The sequence below is a fragment of the Tetranychus urticae genome, chromosome 2 (genome assembly GCF_039701765.1).
Source record: "Tetranychus urticae isolate SD_2017Ah chromosome 2, NJAU_TeUrti_SD_1.0, whole genome shotgun sequence".
Classification (NCBI taxonomy): Eukaryota; Metazoa; Arthropoda; class Arachnida; order Trombidiformes; family Tetranychidae; genus Tetranychus; species Tetranychus urticae.
The window spans coordinates 20,751,152-20,768,303 of NC_142959.1; the positions used below are offsets into that span (position 1 = coordinate 20,751,152).

At 32.7% G+C, this 17,152-nt stretch overlaps 2 protein-coding genes across 4 annotated transcripts; one reads left to right on the top strand and one right to left on the bottom strand.

Annotated features, from left to right (window-relative positions):
- On the top strand, positions 1-11,014 carry LOC107370761 (E3 ubiquitin-protein ligase TRIP12-like). Of its 3 annotated transcripts, none has more exons than XM_089267275.1 (8): positions 1-498; positions 632-2,134; positions 3,414-5,165; positions 5,270-5,351; positions 5,802-6,814; positions 7,022-9,699; positions 9,792-9,938; positions 10,039-11,014. In XM_089267275.1, exons 1-8 carry the CDS (start codon positions 201-203, stop codon positions 10,711-10,713), a joined length of 8,148 nt encoding a protein of 2,715 aa, XP_089123401.1. In that variant the 5' UTR covers positions 1-200; the 3' UTR covers positions 10,714-11,014. The 3 variants fall into 3 exon arrangements, with proteins under 3 accessions (XP_089123401.1, XP_089123402.1, XP_089123400.1); XM_089267276.1 differs by having other exon boundaries at positions 5,802-6,802; XM_089267274.1 differs by having other exon boundaries at positions 5,802-9,699.
- Positions 11,015-14,284: 3,270 nt separating this feature from the next.
- LOC107371876 (E3 ubiquitin-protein ligase NRDP1) lies at positions 14,285-15,852 on the bottom strand. Its single transcript, XM_015940030.3, has 2 exons — positions 15,692-15,852; positions 14,285-15,291 (listed from the first exon to the last, which is right to left on the bottom strand). The coding sequence occupies exon 2, from the start codon at positions 15,284-15,286 to the stop codon at positions 14,774-14,776; it is 513 nt and encodes a 170-aa protein (XP_015795516.2). The 5' UTR covers positions 15,287-15,291; positions 15,692-15,852; the 3' UTR covers positions 14,285-14,773.
- Positions 15,853-17,152: the final 1,300 nt, after the last annotated feature.

The following is a 17,152-nucleotide window of genomic DNA, read 5'->3' on the forward strand; positions in this document are numbered from 1 at the left end:
AGTTAACATTTTGCTGAGTACTGCGTTCATTTGGGTATTTAATATTAACAAAAATGGTTACTTTGTCATAATTGTGTTTCCTTTTTTTTGTATTTTTAAGTCTAAAATGATGAAATTTAGTTTCTTTCTTTAATTTATTTAATATTTTTTCATCTTCACATTGAATAGAAGCCTGAATGTAAAATTAAATGCCTTCTTAAATGGTTCACTACAATTTAAGATCCAAGACTCAGGCTTTACGTCGGAGATCAGGTGAAACCTTGGACCAGCAACATCACGAGAATCAACAACGCCAACAACAATCATTACCATCAACTTCTCATTCAACTCCATCATCACCATCATCGCCAATATATTCACCAACATCAGCAAAAAAAGCCCGTAGAAGCCTTTGCTCTCCATTGTCTGGTATTTGTAACTCCACAAAAGCTTTATCTTCACCAACAATAGTAACAGCAACAGCAGCTACAGCAGCAGCATCATCAGTATCTAATTCTGGTAAATAAGTGATAAATAAAACATAGCATCATAGCTTAATTATTTTTTGTCCCTACATATACATTTATAAAGAAAGAAATAATTTTCCGCACATTGATATTAATTTTATTTTTTATTTTTTTTTGCTTTATAGGTAATCGATATAGAGATTGTTGTACAGCAATGGAAGAAGATTATGCAAATGAACAGAAAAATGTACAATCTTTACCAGAAACATCATCATCGATTTCAGCTTCATCATCCTCATCAGCTTCATCAAGCTCATCCACTTCATCATCATCATCATCATCCTCATCGTCATCATCCTCACTATCAGGTGAAGGAAATAATGTAACACCTAATATTTGCTCTAATAGCTTATCATCTAAAGGGCGAACCAGTGGTGTTGGTAGTGTTAATACTACAAGTAATAATGGAAATATTATTGATAATATCAGTAACACCAATATCAATATCAATTCCAACACCAATGCCAATGCTAATAATAATAGCAACAACAATAACAACAACAATGGTTCTAGTAACACAAACAATAATTCGAACGATAATATTAATAGTAGTAGTAGCCATAGTGGTGCTGTTGCTGTTAATAATGAAAACAATGGCGTTAGTGGTGTTATTGGAATTAGTAGTGGCAGTGGTGACCGTGGTAGCAGTGGTGGTGGGGGAAGTAGTAGTAGTAGCAGTTTGCCTTTGTCTTCCTTATCTAGCTCTGGTGCTTTGGATAGTGAACCTGATGATAATGAGATGGGTAGATTACAAGCACTTTTGGAAGCAAGAGGTTTACCACCACATTTATTTAGTGCTCTTGGTCCTAGAGTTCATCATCTTCTTCATCGATCTATGGGAAATAAAACGAGTAGTAGAGCTCATCAGTTGATTCAAGGATTACAAGCTCAAGGAGATGAAGGACAACAGTTACAGGCTGTGATGGAAATGTGCCAATTACTTGTAATGGGAAATGAAGATACTTTAGCAGGTTTTCCAGCAAAGCAAGCAGTACCTGCTTTAATAGCATTACTTCAATTAGAACAAAATTTTGATATAATGAATCATTCCTGTAGAGCATTAACATACATGATGGAATCATTACCACGGTCATCAGCTATCGTGGTTGACGCTATTCCAGCGTTTCTTGAGAAACTACAATTTATTCAATGTATGGATGTTGCAGAGCAATCATTAACAGCCTTAGAGATGCTTTCTCGACGACATAGTAAAGCTATTTTACACGCTGGTGGTGTACCTGCTTGTTTATCATATTTAGATTTTTTCACAATTAATGCTCAACGAGCTGCACTTTCAATAACTGCCAATTGTTGTCAAAATTTAACCCGAGAAGAATTTTCTTATGTTAAAGATTCATTGTCTACATTGGGTTCCCATCTGGTTAAATATCAAGATAAAAAATGCCTTGAAAGCTTGTGCTTAGCATTTTCTCGATTAGTGGAAAGTTTTCAACATCATCCAGAAATTTTGCAACAAATTACCGAGAACAATTTATTGTCAAATATTCAACAATTATTATTGGTATCACCACCAATAATCAGTACAGGAACATTTGTAATGGTGATAAGGATGTTGGCTACAATGTGTGCTTCATGTCCTCAATTAGCAGTACAACTTCTTAAATTGAGTGAGTATTGTTTTTTGTTTTTACTTTATGCATATCTATTATATTATAATTTAATGGCTTGGTATTGATCGCAAATTTAGAGAAATTAAATACTTAGATTGTAATCAAACCATTATCTATGCGCTGTGAGTAAAGGCAAAGAGAATAGATAGGAAGACAGTCCAAACTAGATCCATTGGCATTTAGCAAAGATTAGGACAAAGCCATATTATTTCTTAGTTGCTATAGCTAAACAACAAAGGAGGAAAACAACTCAGTTGAATGCGATTTATACTTAAACCTTGTCATCCTTCAAACATGGGTTAACTTTCTTCGCCACCCAACTAGGCCAACATATTTTCATTTTTAATTTTTTTTATTTGATCTGTTCATGATCATTCTTCTCATTCTGAGGTTTACCATTTTTACCACTCAGAGAGATTAACAGACTTTAATTATCTATTAGACTATTATTTTTTGCATATCGTTTTATAGTCATTATTTTTATTAATAACATGTGATTTCTTCATTTGATAAACTCAGGCCTTTGAAAAAGAAGATTACTTATTGCAGATATTTCTAGTTTTCTAATGTTTTTGTTGATACATATTCTCAGTTTATCATTTATTTGTACCATTGTCAATTTATCAGCTTATCTTGAGAATAGAGAAAGTGCCTCAATACATGAAACTGATCCATCCTAGAAGCAATTATTCATTATAGACTTTTCATTGTAAGCAAGCTCCGAGGTCGGTCCAATAATATAGCTGACGAGTTGCTTACAAACACCATTATGAGATTAATTATTTTTGAATTTTGTGAATTCTCTTTATGTCGTCTGATATTTAATATTCCATGCACTATATTATTCTTTTGATTAATTAGCTTTTAGAAAAAGTTTTATAAAGTAAATATTCCTGATTTCCTTAAATCTTTGTTAATTCATTTTTTTTCTTCGATTTAAATATGATCAATATATTAATGTATCATCTCAGACTTTTTTTATGGGTATCTTATGTCAGCCCTCAAAGCAGAGTTTATCCTCATAGAAACAAAGCACATAGAAATAATAAAAATGGAAATGCCTAAAATGGTGAATGGAGCAAATGCAATGAATAATAAAGCACACTAATCATGAATCTTTTTAGGTCAAGTTTATTTTTATATGTTAACAATTAGGCTTATTGTCGATGATATTTTTTCTTTAATTTTTTAAGTCAATTTTTACTGCGATTCAATTTCCTATTTCTATATTTTTTTACTAATTATATTTTTTTCTTTTATTTACACAAAATTTTAGACATAGCCGATACAATTCGTTATTTATTGGTTGGTTCAAGTGCAACGAAAGAATATATTGAATTGACCACAAGAAGCCCACAAGAGCTTTACGAGATAACTTCACTTATCGGAGAATTGATGCCAAAGCTACCAACTGATGGTATATTTAGTGTTGATGGATATTGGTTGAAGCAAACAAATGTGATTCCAAGTGGAGTTACTTGGCAATGGAAAGATGATAGAGGAATGTGGCATAATTATAGTGCTATTGATAGTAAAATGATCGAAGCTGCTCATTTGGCAAGTGAAGATGAAATGAGTTTGACTACAATGGGACGTACATATGTGATAGATTTTAATTCGATGCAACAAATAAATGAAGATACTGGGACTTCACGTTTAATTCAACGTCTAGTCAATAATTCAGATGGAACAACATCAACATCATCATCATCTGGTTTAGGTTTATCTGGAGCTATGATGATGATGATATCAGGTGCAACATCAGCCTCAGCAGCCGCAGCAGCCGCAGCAGCATTAGGAGTACCTACAACACCACCACTATCATCCTCATCATCATCATCATCACCATCATCTCAAGTAACAACAACAACAACAACTAAATCACCAACATCAAACACGAAAAAAACAAAAATTGTTGGAAATGATACAAAGACTCCTTTGAAAATTTGTAATAATTCAATGGATACAACGCCAGGTAAACAAGCTGAAAATGAAGAAATGGGAAAAGATGTAAATTCAAGCAATAATTCAAGTACTCCAAATAATACGCCACCGAATAAGATGCATAATCATAATAATTCGCATTCTTCTATGATGAAAGCAATGATGATGAGCAATGTTAATGAAAATGATGCTCGAATTCAATGTTTAAAAGAAGAACCTGAATTAGCAGAGTCTTTCATAAAAAGTCTTTTTGGTGTTTTGTATGAAGTATATAGTAGCTCTGCTGGTCCATCAGTACGACATAAATGTATTCGAGCATTGCTGAGAATAATTTATTATTCATCTTCTGATCTTTTGCGAATTGTTTTGAAAAATCATGCTGTATCAAGTCACATTGCTGCAATGTTACCATCTTCTGATCTTAGAGTAGTTGCTGGTGCTATTCAAATGGTTTACATATTGATGGAAAAGCTACCTGATATTTTTGCTATTTACTTCCGTCGAGAAGGTGTTATTCATCAATTAAAGAAGTTAATCTCTAATGATGGAACAATTATTGGTGAAGCAAGCCCAATAAGTGCATATATACCTTCATCATCTCCAAATAAATCAAGTACAAATATAAAAATTGAGTCTCGATTACAATACCAGCTGCAACAACAACAACAACAGCAGCAGCAGCAGCAGAATCAACATCAACATAAACATCAACCGCAACAGCAACAACAAAAGCAACAACAACAAACTGGTCAAAGTACTTCATCGTCTCCGTCATCTTTAATTGGTCAAAGTTATGTGTCATCTTGCTTTCTAGAATCTGGAAGTCCCTTGAGTAATATATCACCATTACAAAGTTTTTCATCCTCATGTGGGATGCCACACGAAGTTTTTACTGCACAAACAAATGATATAAATATGGTTAACAACAACAATATTAATAACAATAATGATAATAACCAAGAAAGTACAAATGCTACTACTAATCCAATTGCCATTACTACTTCAGCAGCGTCCAATGCCACTATTACAGCTACTTCCTCACCATCATCATCGGCATCGCCTCCATCATCATCACCATCGTCTGGTAAGTTACTCATATTTACATTAACACTCATGCTGTATGATACTTATTTAAATATCATTTTATCTCATTATCTTTCTATTTTTCTATTTTTTCTCTTTCAATAGCAACTGGAATAATCACAAGATCAAACAAATCTCCAGTCTCTAAAACAAATGAAAATATTGTGGATTCCCGTTCTTCTCAATTGTGAGTTTGAATTTCAATATATAATTTTAGCTTTAATGTGCAGAGGTTTTCCAGATAAATTATTTTTAATCGGAAGTGATTCAAATTTGAATTTCACAATTTGATATTGTTTGAGTTTAGCTCAAAATTATATTCAAAAAATGTCATTAACCTTTGAGTCACTTGAGTTAACTTTCACTGCACAAACAAAAATTAGCTAAATCTATGAAATTCAGAATTTCATAATATTGTCATATTTTTATTGTGTATTCTTATTCAGATTAATTATGATGATAATCAATACGAGCATAAAATAATTTATTGATGAGAATTTTTGCTCTACCGGATTCTGAAATTAAAATCTAATAAGAAAATACATAATAATCAATAGAAAATAATGATAATGTTTACATAAATTTACTTATATTTGCATTTAATTGATTAATTTAATCTAATTTTTTTGTTCATTAGAAGACTTAGTGATGTCCTTAAACGGAAACGTAGTTCAAAGAAAGGATCAACAAGTGGTTCACCACCAGCATCATCCTCTTCAAGTTCGTCATCTTCTCTGAGTAGCAACAGCAACAGTAATAGCTGTAGTAGCAATAGTAACAGTAGCAGCATTGGTGGAGTTGCTGGAAGTATTGGTGGTACAAGCAGTAATAGTAATAATAGCAGTAGTCGAAGTAAAAATCGAGGTGGAATCGACTCTTTGTCTATGCATTTTAACAATTGTATAAATTCGTCATCACCATTGCCATTATCCAACATGCATGGTAATAATCGTGGAGTTAGTGGTGGTGATTATGATCCAATGACAGCAAATTTAAGTTCACACTTTTTTTCGACTCCTTATCTTTCAATGCCATTCTTTCCATACTCTGGAAATAGTGGTACACCTTCATCTGGAAATTCAAGTGCAGCATCGTCAACTCCAGCAACACCAAATACAAATAGCACTGATGCTCAAACAAATTACAATAATAATAACAACAATAATAATGTTTTGACGCCAACATCTTCAAATATAATTGGTCCACAAAGAGGATTACATAATAATTTGGGATTAAATGCTTTTGGTTCTGGTTGTCCATTTGGTGTAACTCCATCTTCTTCTTCATCATCACCTTTGTCTGGCTCAAACACACTTGGATTTGGATCATCAAGTGGATTATCTTTGAATAATAATCCAACTGCTTCAACCTCAACATCTTCATCATCACTCGGAGGAGGCTTACCAGCAGCTCAAGCAGCAGCACAGGCAGCAGCACAAGCAGCGGCAGCAGCAGCAGCCGCCGCAGCCGCAGCTTCCGCAGCAGCAACAGCAACAACAACAAGTCGAGGTAGCAGTCGATCTTCATCTAAATTAAGTTCAGCTGCAGCCAAGACGTCATCATTTTTTGCCAATCTTTATCCAGCTCGATGGCGTCGATGGAATACTGCAGGTCCCAATATAATTGGTTCTAATGCAGGTTCAAATCTAAGTAATCGTAAATCGATGCTGATTTCCCAATCACAAGATCAATTGGGTCATCATCATCATCACCATCATCATTCTCACTCCCATCATCATGGCCATCATAGTCATGGTCATCATAGTCATAGTCACCATCACCACTCTTCTCATTCACCTTCTTCTTCTTCTCATTCTCATCATAACCACTCACACCATTCTCATCATCATCTTGCAGGTTCATCATCTTCGACATCAGGATCACCTCGATCTCCACATTCTTCCCATTCATCTAATGGTAATAAAGAGAAGATACGAAGTTGGATAAGAGAACAAGCAAAGGCATTTGTTGAAAAATATTTCAACAATGAGAATGAAATGAATGAAGCAATGAGCACATTAAATCGTATTAATGGAGCAATAGAAATATTTGAAAACAGCTGTGATTTGGAAGGATTGAAAGAATTTCGAAGTGTACTATTGGATGGAGACATTTCTCCATTTGAATTAATTAATTGTGGAATAATTGGTAAATTAATTACACATTTAACTTTCACCGAGGATGGAGAGGAAGATAGGAATATGAGGATTCGACGTTTTCTTCATGTTTTCCTGGGAACTCCTGTTGATGATAATACTGTGATAAATGATGAAAATGAATTGAACTTGGATACTCGGCCAATGTCAAGTCTTGTCTCAAAATTAAATGCTTGTATCTCACAATTGGAGCAATTCCCTGTTAGAGTACACGATGTGATTGGAACTGGAACAGGTAACATAAGGGGGACAAGTGCATTGAAATTTTTCAATACCCATCAATTGAAATGTAATTTAGTTAGACATCGAGATTGTACTACTTTGAAACAATGGAGAGGTGGACCTGTTAAAATTGATCCATTGGCTTTGGTGCAAGCAATTGAAAGATATTTGCTATTACGAGGTTATGGTCGTGTTAAAGAAGATGATGATGATGGTAATAGTGATGATGATAATTCAGATGACGATTTTGAGGATAATATGGCATCAGTTGTGATGAATCAGGGCCAAGGTCGTCATAAGATACAATTTTTAATTGATGATCGTATTCTTCCATATAATATGACAGTTTATCAAGCTATAAGACAATTTAGTGGAGGAGCAGGTAATTCTCAATCAATTGATGGTCATGAAACTGATACTGATTTTGATGGACCAATGGGTAATTCAAATATGTGGGTAACAACTCATACAATATATTACCGTTCATTGAATGATAGATTACCAAGTGTATCTTATCCATCAGCTTCGACATCTTCAACAAACTCAACTCCAACTTCAACTGCTGGAATTATTGGTACTAATACTAATACTAATAACAATAACAACAACAATAATAATAATAGTCGAAGTAGTCGATCTGGACGAGGAACAATATCAGCAGCAGCATTGTTGTCAGATATAACGCCAATATCAAATATGACAAATACAGTAGGATCAGGATCGTCATCATCATCATCAACACCATCCTCTTCTGTTTTGAATCATCATTTAACTTGCTCAGGAAATTGTGCTTCAAACAATGGTCATTCCTATTCTTATCCTTCCACATCAACATCTTCAATGACACCTTCATCATCAACAGCAATTTCTGCATCTTCTGGTATTGGTAGTAGTGGTATTAATACTAGTAATACTACTACCTATGGACGTCGTGCAGCATCAAAATCAGCAAATAAAAACTCAACATCAAACTCTCCATTATCTTTTCCGTCATCAATATCATTATCATCATCATCATCATCTGGATCAAAGAAGAAAGATGAATTATGGCTTGAAGGGAAAACACCAACGATCTCATCAATAGTATACAATTATTTGATTCCTTCATTGCCAAATTGTGTTAATATTGAAGATTCTTCTTTGGAAGTAATGAGTCTATTGAGAATTTTAAATGCATTAAATCGATGTTGGAGTTGGTTCTACAATTTAACAATCAGTTCAAATCCTGCCATACCGCAAAGTGAATTTGTAAATAGTAAACTAACAGCCAAAGCTAATCGTCAACTTCAAGATCCACTTGTGATAATGACTGGTAATTTGCCCCAATGGTTATCTCAAATAGCTTATGTATGCCCATTCCTGTTTCCATTTGAGACTCGTCATTTATTATTTTATATAACATCATTTGATCGAGATCGAGCTTTACAACGTCTTTTAGATACAACACCAGGATTGAATAGTAGTGATACTAGTGAACGAGTAACACCGAGATTGGATAAAAGAAAGAAAACTGTAACTCGTGAAGATATTTTACGACAAGCTGAATCAGTATTTCATGATATTGGTAATTCAAAGGCATTGTTGGAAATTCAATATGAGAATGAAGTTGGAACTGGATTAGGTCCAACATTGGAATTTTATGCTTTAGTTTCAAAAGAATTACAACGAGCTGATTTAGATATGTGGAGAGGTGAAGCAATTACTTCGTCAAGTGTGATTATGCCTCTTTCATATTCAAATGATAAATTAGCAACAACAGGATCACCACATTATGGATCTAATGAAATGATGATTGATATAAATCAATTGCTCAAGAATGATGTTACCAAAACAAATCGTAAACATTGTAATACTAATCTTATTCAACAAAACCAACAAAATCAGAATCAGAATCAGAACAAGAATCAGAACCAAAATCATCAATCACACCGTCATCACCAAAATCAACAACACCAGCAGCAACAGCAACAACAACAACAACAACAATTATTGTTACAACAACAAGCACAACAAGCCATTCAATATATTTACTCTTCTGAAGGTTTATTTCCATCTCCAGTTGGTAAATCAACAAAAACTACCTCTTTGTCCAAATTAAAAAGTAGATACAGACTACTTGGAAAGTTTATGGCCAAAGCATTATCTGACTCTAGAATGGTAAGAATCTCTTTTGATCATAATATTGTTAATATTATATTCTTATTAATATTCATTTAATTTAACATTGGCGTTTTTATTTTCTTTTTTAGGTTGATATACCTTTAAGTATACCATTTTACAAATGGCTTTTGGGTCAAGAATCCACTCTAAATGTGTCAGATATGCATTTTATTGATTCAACTTTAGCAAAATCTGTAACAAATATGTATTTAATTGCACAAAAGAAAAATCTCATGGTTAGTATTTATTTTGATAATAATTTTCAAAATTTTCAATACAATCAATTATTATTTAGACAATATATTAACACTAATTTTTGTTGATTAAAATTTCCAGGAAAGAGGAGTTTCTGGACTTAACCGAGAATCCTTAACTTTAAGTGGAGTTGAAATTGAAGATCTTCATCTTGATTTTACTTTGCCTGGTTTCCCACAAATTGAACTACGTAAAGGAGGTAAAGACATGTCTGTTACATTGGAAAATATAGACCAATATTTACGATTAATGGTACATTGGACAATGGTTGAAGGAGTATCTCGACAAATGGAAGCTTTCAGAGAAGGATTTGAATCTGTTTTATCATTAGCACAACTACAAATATTTTATCCAGAAGAATTGGAACAACTTTTCTGTGGTTGTAGTCACCAATCATGGGATTTAAAAACACTGATTGATTGTTGCCATCCAGATCATGGTTATACCTATGACAGTCGAGCAATTAAATATTTATTTGAAGTACTATCGTCATTTAATGGTGATGAACAACGTAAATTCCTACAATTTGTGACTGGTTCTCCTCGACTTCCAGTTGGAGGATTGAAAAGCCTAACACCCCCGTTAACTGTTGTACGGAAAACTTTTGAACCTGGTGAAAATCCTGATAATTATCTTCCTAGTGTAATGACTTGTGTAAATTACTTGAAACTACCAGATTACTCTAGCATTGAAATAATGCGAGAAAAACTATTGTTTGCTGCAAACGAAGGACAACATTCTTTCCACCTCTCTTAGAAAAAAAATCTTTCCTCTCAAAAATTCTGTCTATTATGATACAAAAAGCAACGAATCCCTGATTCTTTTCTTGCTCTCTCTCTCTCTCTCTCTCTCTCTCTCTCTCTCTCTCTCTCTATCTATCTTCTTTCTCTTTGCTCTAATGTTGTTAAAATTTTCTCTGTCCAAATTGCAACTCTGTTGATGGCCATACAAAAAAATTTGATCAATATCTAAAAAACCTATGTATGCAATTTCTTAACAATATTCATTCTCAAACCATTAATCTTATATTCAAATAAACATAAACTTTTTCGTTCAACTCAATTGTATCGATTCAACTTATTCAACTTTTTCTTACAAATATAATCGTCTCTGATAATTTTTCAGACCATAGCGTAAAGCTTTTTTCAATAGGTTGATGAGTTTCCGAACTTTGTATTATTGATTGTCTCCGTTTCTATGAACCATCGTACAATTGCAGAGCGTTTCTCTAATCCTTCAATTCTTTATGCACATTTTGTTAGTTTCTTTGCGTTTCTAGCAAATGCCAAATGACTGCTGTAGGTGGGTTTATCTTTAATTTAACTATTAATACAATTGAATCGAGGCTATTTTCATAGGCTTCTAAAGTTCTGTCAATCTTACAATTGTAATTTGTTTTTGGCTACCATTTTTGACAAAAGTTGAATCAATTGAACAGATTCTCAGACAGACGTTTTTTGCGAGTTATTTGTTAAATAATCCCGATTAAAAGTTCTTCTTTAATTTTAGTTGCTCATGGTCTTTTTATTCCAAGATCTTCTCTTTACTGTTCCACTAATAATTAACTAAATTAAACATTTAAATGAGTGTAATGGCAAAAATTAGAAACATTTACTTTCCAAGTTGTTGCTAAAAAGACACAACTAATAAAATTGTCAAATTCATGCATAAATTGACGCAAATACTGACAGAGAAATGAGCACAAACGGGTAAAAATACATTTCTTTCAAATTTGGGTTCTGAACGCTTGTAGGGAAATGAAAGCTAAGTCCATTTATGCGAGGTAAAAATTTCTTCGATAAACAGTTTTTGAGAAAAACGAATCCAAAGTTAGAACTTTGATCGTCTTTTGTGCAGATAAAGAAGCGTATTATTTCATGAAACTTATTTTTCTGATGTAACTTTTGGTTGTCAACCAGAAAATTAACCTATTTTTAGAAATAAAATTTTCGATTTCTAAGCAAATAGATAAGTTCGATTTTCAATTAAACCTTCAGCATTCTATGACCGCAAGAATTAAAGAACTGAAACTTATTATTGTTGAATGAAAATTGTTGGTAAATATCATGGATTGAATATCTTTTTGAATTTACCAACAATTCGCTTGATTTCGGCCATTTACCTAAAAACTTTGAACCTCGATAATTCGAGAATAGCATTACCTACAGCCATCATTCTTTCATCAATTTAATCATGTACTAATTAAACATTCATTTCAATTCAATAACTTTGCGTTAGTACATTCTGGTTTTGATTTTTGGCCTGTAGATGCAAAAGCAATAACTCATTTTAACAAATATCTTGGTAAATAAACCAATTTTCTGGTTTTACTTGCAAATGAATTGCAAAGAGTGCTGCCAGAGACTCAATAACTTGAGTAAAGAGTTGAAACTTGGATTTGCTTGTAGAGAAATGAAAACTGAGTCTATTGGTGCTAATTAATGATTCATTCGATAGACAGTTTTCGAGAAAATCGAGGTCAAAGATGAAACTTCGATCGCCTTTTGTGCAATTACGGAATGAGATTTTTTTATGAAACTCATTTTCCAGAGCTAACTTTCAATGATTAACCAGAAAATGCACTTATTTTTAGAAATAAAATTTTCTGTCCAAAATTAAACGCGTAAATTCGATTTTTACTTAAACCGATTTATCTCTGAGACCGTATCAGTTAGCGAACTGAAACTTATTACTCGTGGATAAAAATTTGTTGGGTAACATCAGGAATTGAATATTTTTTACCATTTACCAACTGTTCTCTAGATTTTGGCCATTTACCTAAAAAGTTTGGACCTCAATAGTTCGACAATGGTAGCACCAACAATCACCAATCTGTGACTCAGCATTAGATTTTATTATGGGCTATGATATATTTCAATTCTAGATACTTTAAGAAGCTACAAATTAAGTTATAACATTGCATTAGTTAGGTTGGCGGATTTGATACCAGATTGACAAAAGTAAATGTTTACTTATCACGTGTTAGCAGAATATACATTATTAAATGAATTAGATGAGATTTCTTCGGTTTTCAGTCATATCATGCTATAGCTGATAACAGAAACTAATGATTAAGTAAAGAATGACGATTGTAGTTGCTACCATTGTCGAACTATTGAGGTCCAAACTTTTTAGGTAAATGGCCAAAATCTAGAGAACAGTTGGTAAATGGTAAAAAATATTCAATTCCTGATGTTACCCAACAAATTTTTATCCTCGAGTAATAAGTTTCAGTTCGCTAACTGATACGGTCTCAGAGATAAATCGGTTTAAGTAAAAATCGAATTTACGCGTTTAATTTTGGACAGAAAATTTTATTTCTAAAAATAAGTGCATTTTCTGGTTAATCATTGAAAGTTAGCTCTGGAAAATGAGTTTCATAAAAAAATCTCATTCCGTAATTGCACAAAAGGCGATCGAAGTTTCATCTTTGACCTCGATTTTCTCGAAAAGTGTCTATCGGATGAATTATTAATTAGCACCAATATACTCAGTTTTTATTTCCCTACAAACAAATCCAAGTTTCAACTCTTTAATCAAATGATTGAGTCTCTGGCAGCATTCTTTGAAATTCATTTGCCAGTTTAACCAGAAAATTGGTTTATTTACCAAGATATTGCTTATTATGAGTTTGTTTTGTTGAATAAGCTATTACTTTTGCATTTACAGCCCAAATATCAATACCAGAATGCGCTTATGCAAAGCTATTAAATACAATTGAGTGTTTAATTAGTACATGATTAAATTGGTAAAAGAATGATGACTGTAGGTGAAGCCATTCTCGAAATATCGAGGCTAAAAGTTTTGAAGTAAATTACCGAAATTGAACGAACCGTTGGTAAATTGAAAAAAATATGTAACCGATGATGTTTAACAACAGTTTTTTATCTAAAATAGTAAATTTCAGCACTTCAGCCGAATCTGAAAAGAGAGAAGAACCTTTAATCGGGATTTATCAACTAATAACTCGCAAAAAACTTAACGTCCTGATTAATGGTACTGAAAGAAACAAAAAAGTAAGCTTGTGAGAATTTTAAAGTCAAACATTCATTCGGCATTTGCTACAAGGGATCAGAGAAGAGATGCTCAAGTATTGGACAGTTCTTAAGTCGTACGATGATGCAGAAAAACGAAGCATAAACGAAATAATTGTGACTAGTTAATAGCTAGAATCGCCAAGTTTAGAGTGGCCGCCAGAGCAGTCAATCAATAATACAAAGGTTGGAAATTGGTCAATATATTTATTAAAGCTTCACGCTATTGTCTCAAAAATTATCGACGATGATGTATACGAAAGGAAAAAGTTTAATAAGTTTGATACAATTGATTTGAACGAAAAAGTTTATGTTTATTTGAATATAAAATTAATGGTTTGAGAATGAATATTGTTAAGCAATTTCATACATAGGTTTTTTAGATATTGATCAAATATGGCCATCATCATGATCGCCAATCACCATCGATCACAGAATTTCAATCAAATAAAAAGTTATGCAAATTAAATTTTATTAATAGTTTTAAAGACATTCTCACTTTTTAACGCCATTCACAGACTTGATTGTTATTAATTCCAATTCGAGTTGGTTAATTTTAACAGTGCTCACAATAGTAAACATCAGTAGAGCAATTAATATGAAAGCTCATAAACATGACTTGAGTAAGAGATCAATATGCGTGATTCAATAAAGAAGGGATTCAGTAGAAAATTTTTTTGAATGGAAGGCAAATCCAGTTTCAGGTTAGTTCAGAAAGGTACACTTAATCGTCATTAATCTTTTGGCAAGCCAATTTTTCAACCAGAAATGACCAACATTGATCATTTCTTATCTCGCGATTTATGCTTCATACTGGAATTAAGAACAAGTAAACCAGCAGTGGCAACACCAACAATACCAGCCCATTTAACCCAATCGCTTTGCCATATATTGTCAGATGTTTGAGCCTGAGCCTGAGCCTGAGTTTGCCTGGCTCCACGCGCAAAACTGTCCTTAGCAGCAGTTCGATTTGTAAGTCGTCTAATAAAACAATCTTGACAACCATCTTCATATCGATCAAGTGAGACGTAATTTTTCTTGCATTCAACACACAGAATTTGCAGAGCTCCAATCAGGTTTCTCAATGGAAGAGGAGCTTTACGTATTTTAGCGATTGAACAAGGTAAAGATGACATTGGACAGCTATTCTTCCTCTTAAGCCAACCTTCTAAACAGGCTGAACAAAAAACGTGTCCACATTCATCAGAGACTGGATCATCGTATACTCCGAGGCATATTGAACAGATAAACTCATCGTTTGGTTTCTCCAGAAACAGACTAGCTTCATAACCCATTGTTGCTGTGAAATAAAAAAAGTATTCAAATAAAATAAAGAATAAATCAAAGATATTCGAAGGTAAAGACCGAAAAGAGTTTCGCAGTGATGATTGTGAGTGATAAATATGCAAGGTGATGATGATTACAATTAGACGTGGATTCTATTGCTAGGCCTATCGAGCTGACAATCTGTGTAAAGTTTAGCATAGTCTATTTGGCATAAAACCCAAGTAGACACTAAATTGACCACAAAAGTTTTGAATTTGTACTGGTATTGATGGAAAAAGATATCAAATTTCCCGGATAATAACATCCACTTAACAATACAAGTTGAAATGTATATCTCATATTACATATTATTAGATGAACGAATCTCAAGGTGATAAGGAAGTAGACAAAAACAAATAAACCATATTACTTACGTTATAAATGATTAAAGCAAGTTTCTTCTGTTGATTTCAAGTTGATTTTGAAGATTTTCAATGTTACAGAACGGAAACTATAATAGCTAAAACAATTGCGATAGGCTAAAACTAACAACAATTAGAGGAACATATTTACTTGACAACAAGAATGTTTTGAAGTTGAAATTTACCATAAATGACACTCCTCCTGTACATGCTCTATGAATGCACTCTCGACATCCATGTTTAAGATGAGTTTTGAAAGACTGCACTCCAAAAGAGATTATCAAAATTGTTCAAATACAATAAGCCAAAAGGGCCAAATAGTCAAAAAGATTACATTAGTATATTGGATATCCTATCCATCGTATTAGTTAGGTACGAGCCAACCAGGAAAACCATATTTGAATTGCATTTAAAATAAAATCCAGCCTGAAAACTGATAATGAAGTTGATTTCAAATTACCATTAAATAAGATCTCAATTAACGAATACCACGACAGTGGGGAGATGATTAAGGATACTCAATCACTCATTTGTGTTTTGAGATTCTAATTTAACTACAATGAAATCTTTTGTCTGTTTTCTATTGAAATTGACTAATAGTATTCTGACTCGACTGGTTTGATTCCTATCCTTTTTAAAACCTGAAGATGTTCCTATTCGTGTTTAATAAAACAAGTAAGTTTTAAGCTGCTTACATTATACATGTATTTAAATCAGCATACTATGATGATGATGATGATGAATTAGTAAAAATCCCTGTTTAAATAATCGATAGTAAGACTGAATTTGCATGGATAACGTTATTAAAGGGAAACCGGACGGTTAGTAAAAAATTAAACATGGAGTTGAAGACAAATTTTAGACAATCCAGGTGAGTACAGGTGCTTTCTCAACTAGCTGGAGATCACTAATTAATATCTGGAAATCTCGCATTTTCGCTTTATTATATTTTGTTTGACTGTTTTGGGTGATGATTTAAGAATAGGAATTAGCATGGATTTTGTTTTGCAATCAAACGGTACTTTGTATCATGTTAATATGGAAAGATCAATAATATTGCCGAATAGTTTGAAAGGTTTAAATCAATAAGTGAGATTTGATAAACTTTTAAAATACATCTAATACTAATCAGATGTAAAATACATAAAAACGCGAATACCTTTTTATTTTGATTGAGCTTTTTTAAGAATCTCGATAACTTCTGAATCTTATACTTTCCAACTTTTCATTTTAGTTTTGTCCAATTTTAAAGACTCAAGAAAAATTGAAAAGAACGAAAAAGCTATTGAACTAACAAGATACACTGACAATATGTACTTATCATTGTAAGGGAAAAGTATATTATAAGTATATTAAGTTATTCCAATAGATATTGTGCCTCCAAAAATAGCATAAAAATGTTTGGATTTACTGAATGATATTACTAGAATTAAGGAAATATGCATTTGCAATATTATCTATAATCTATAAAAC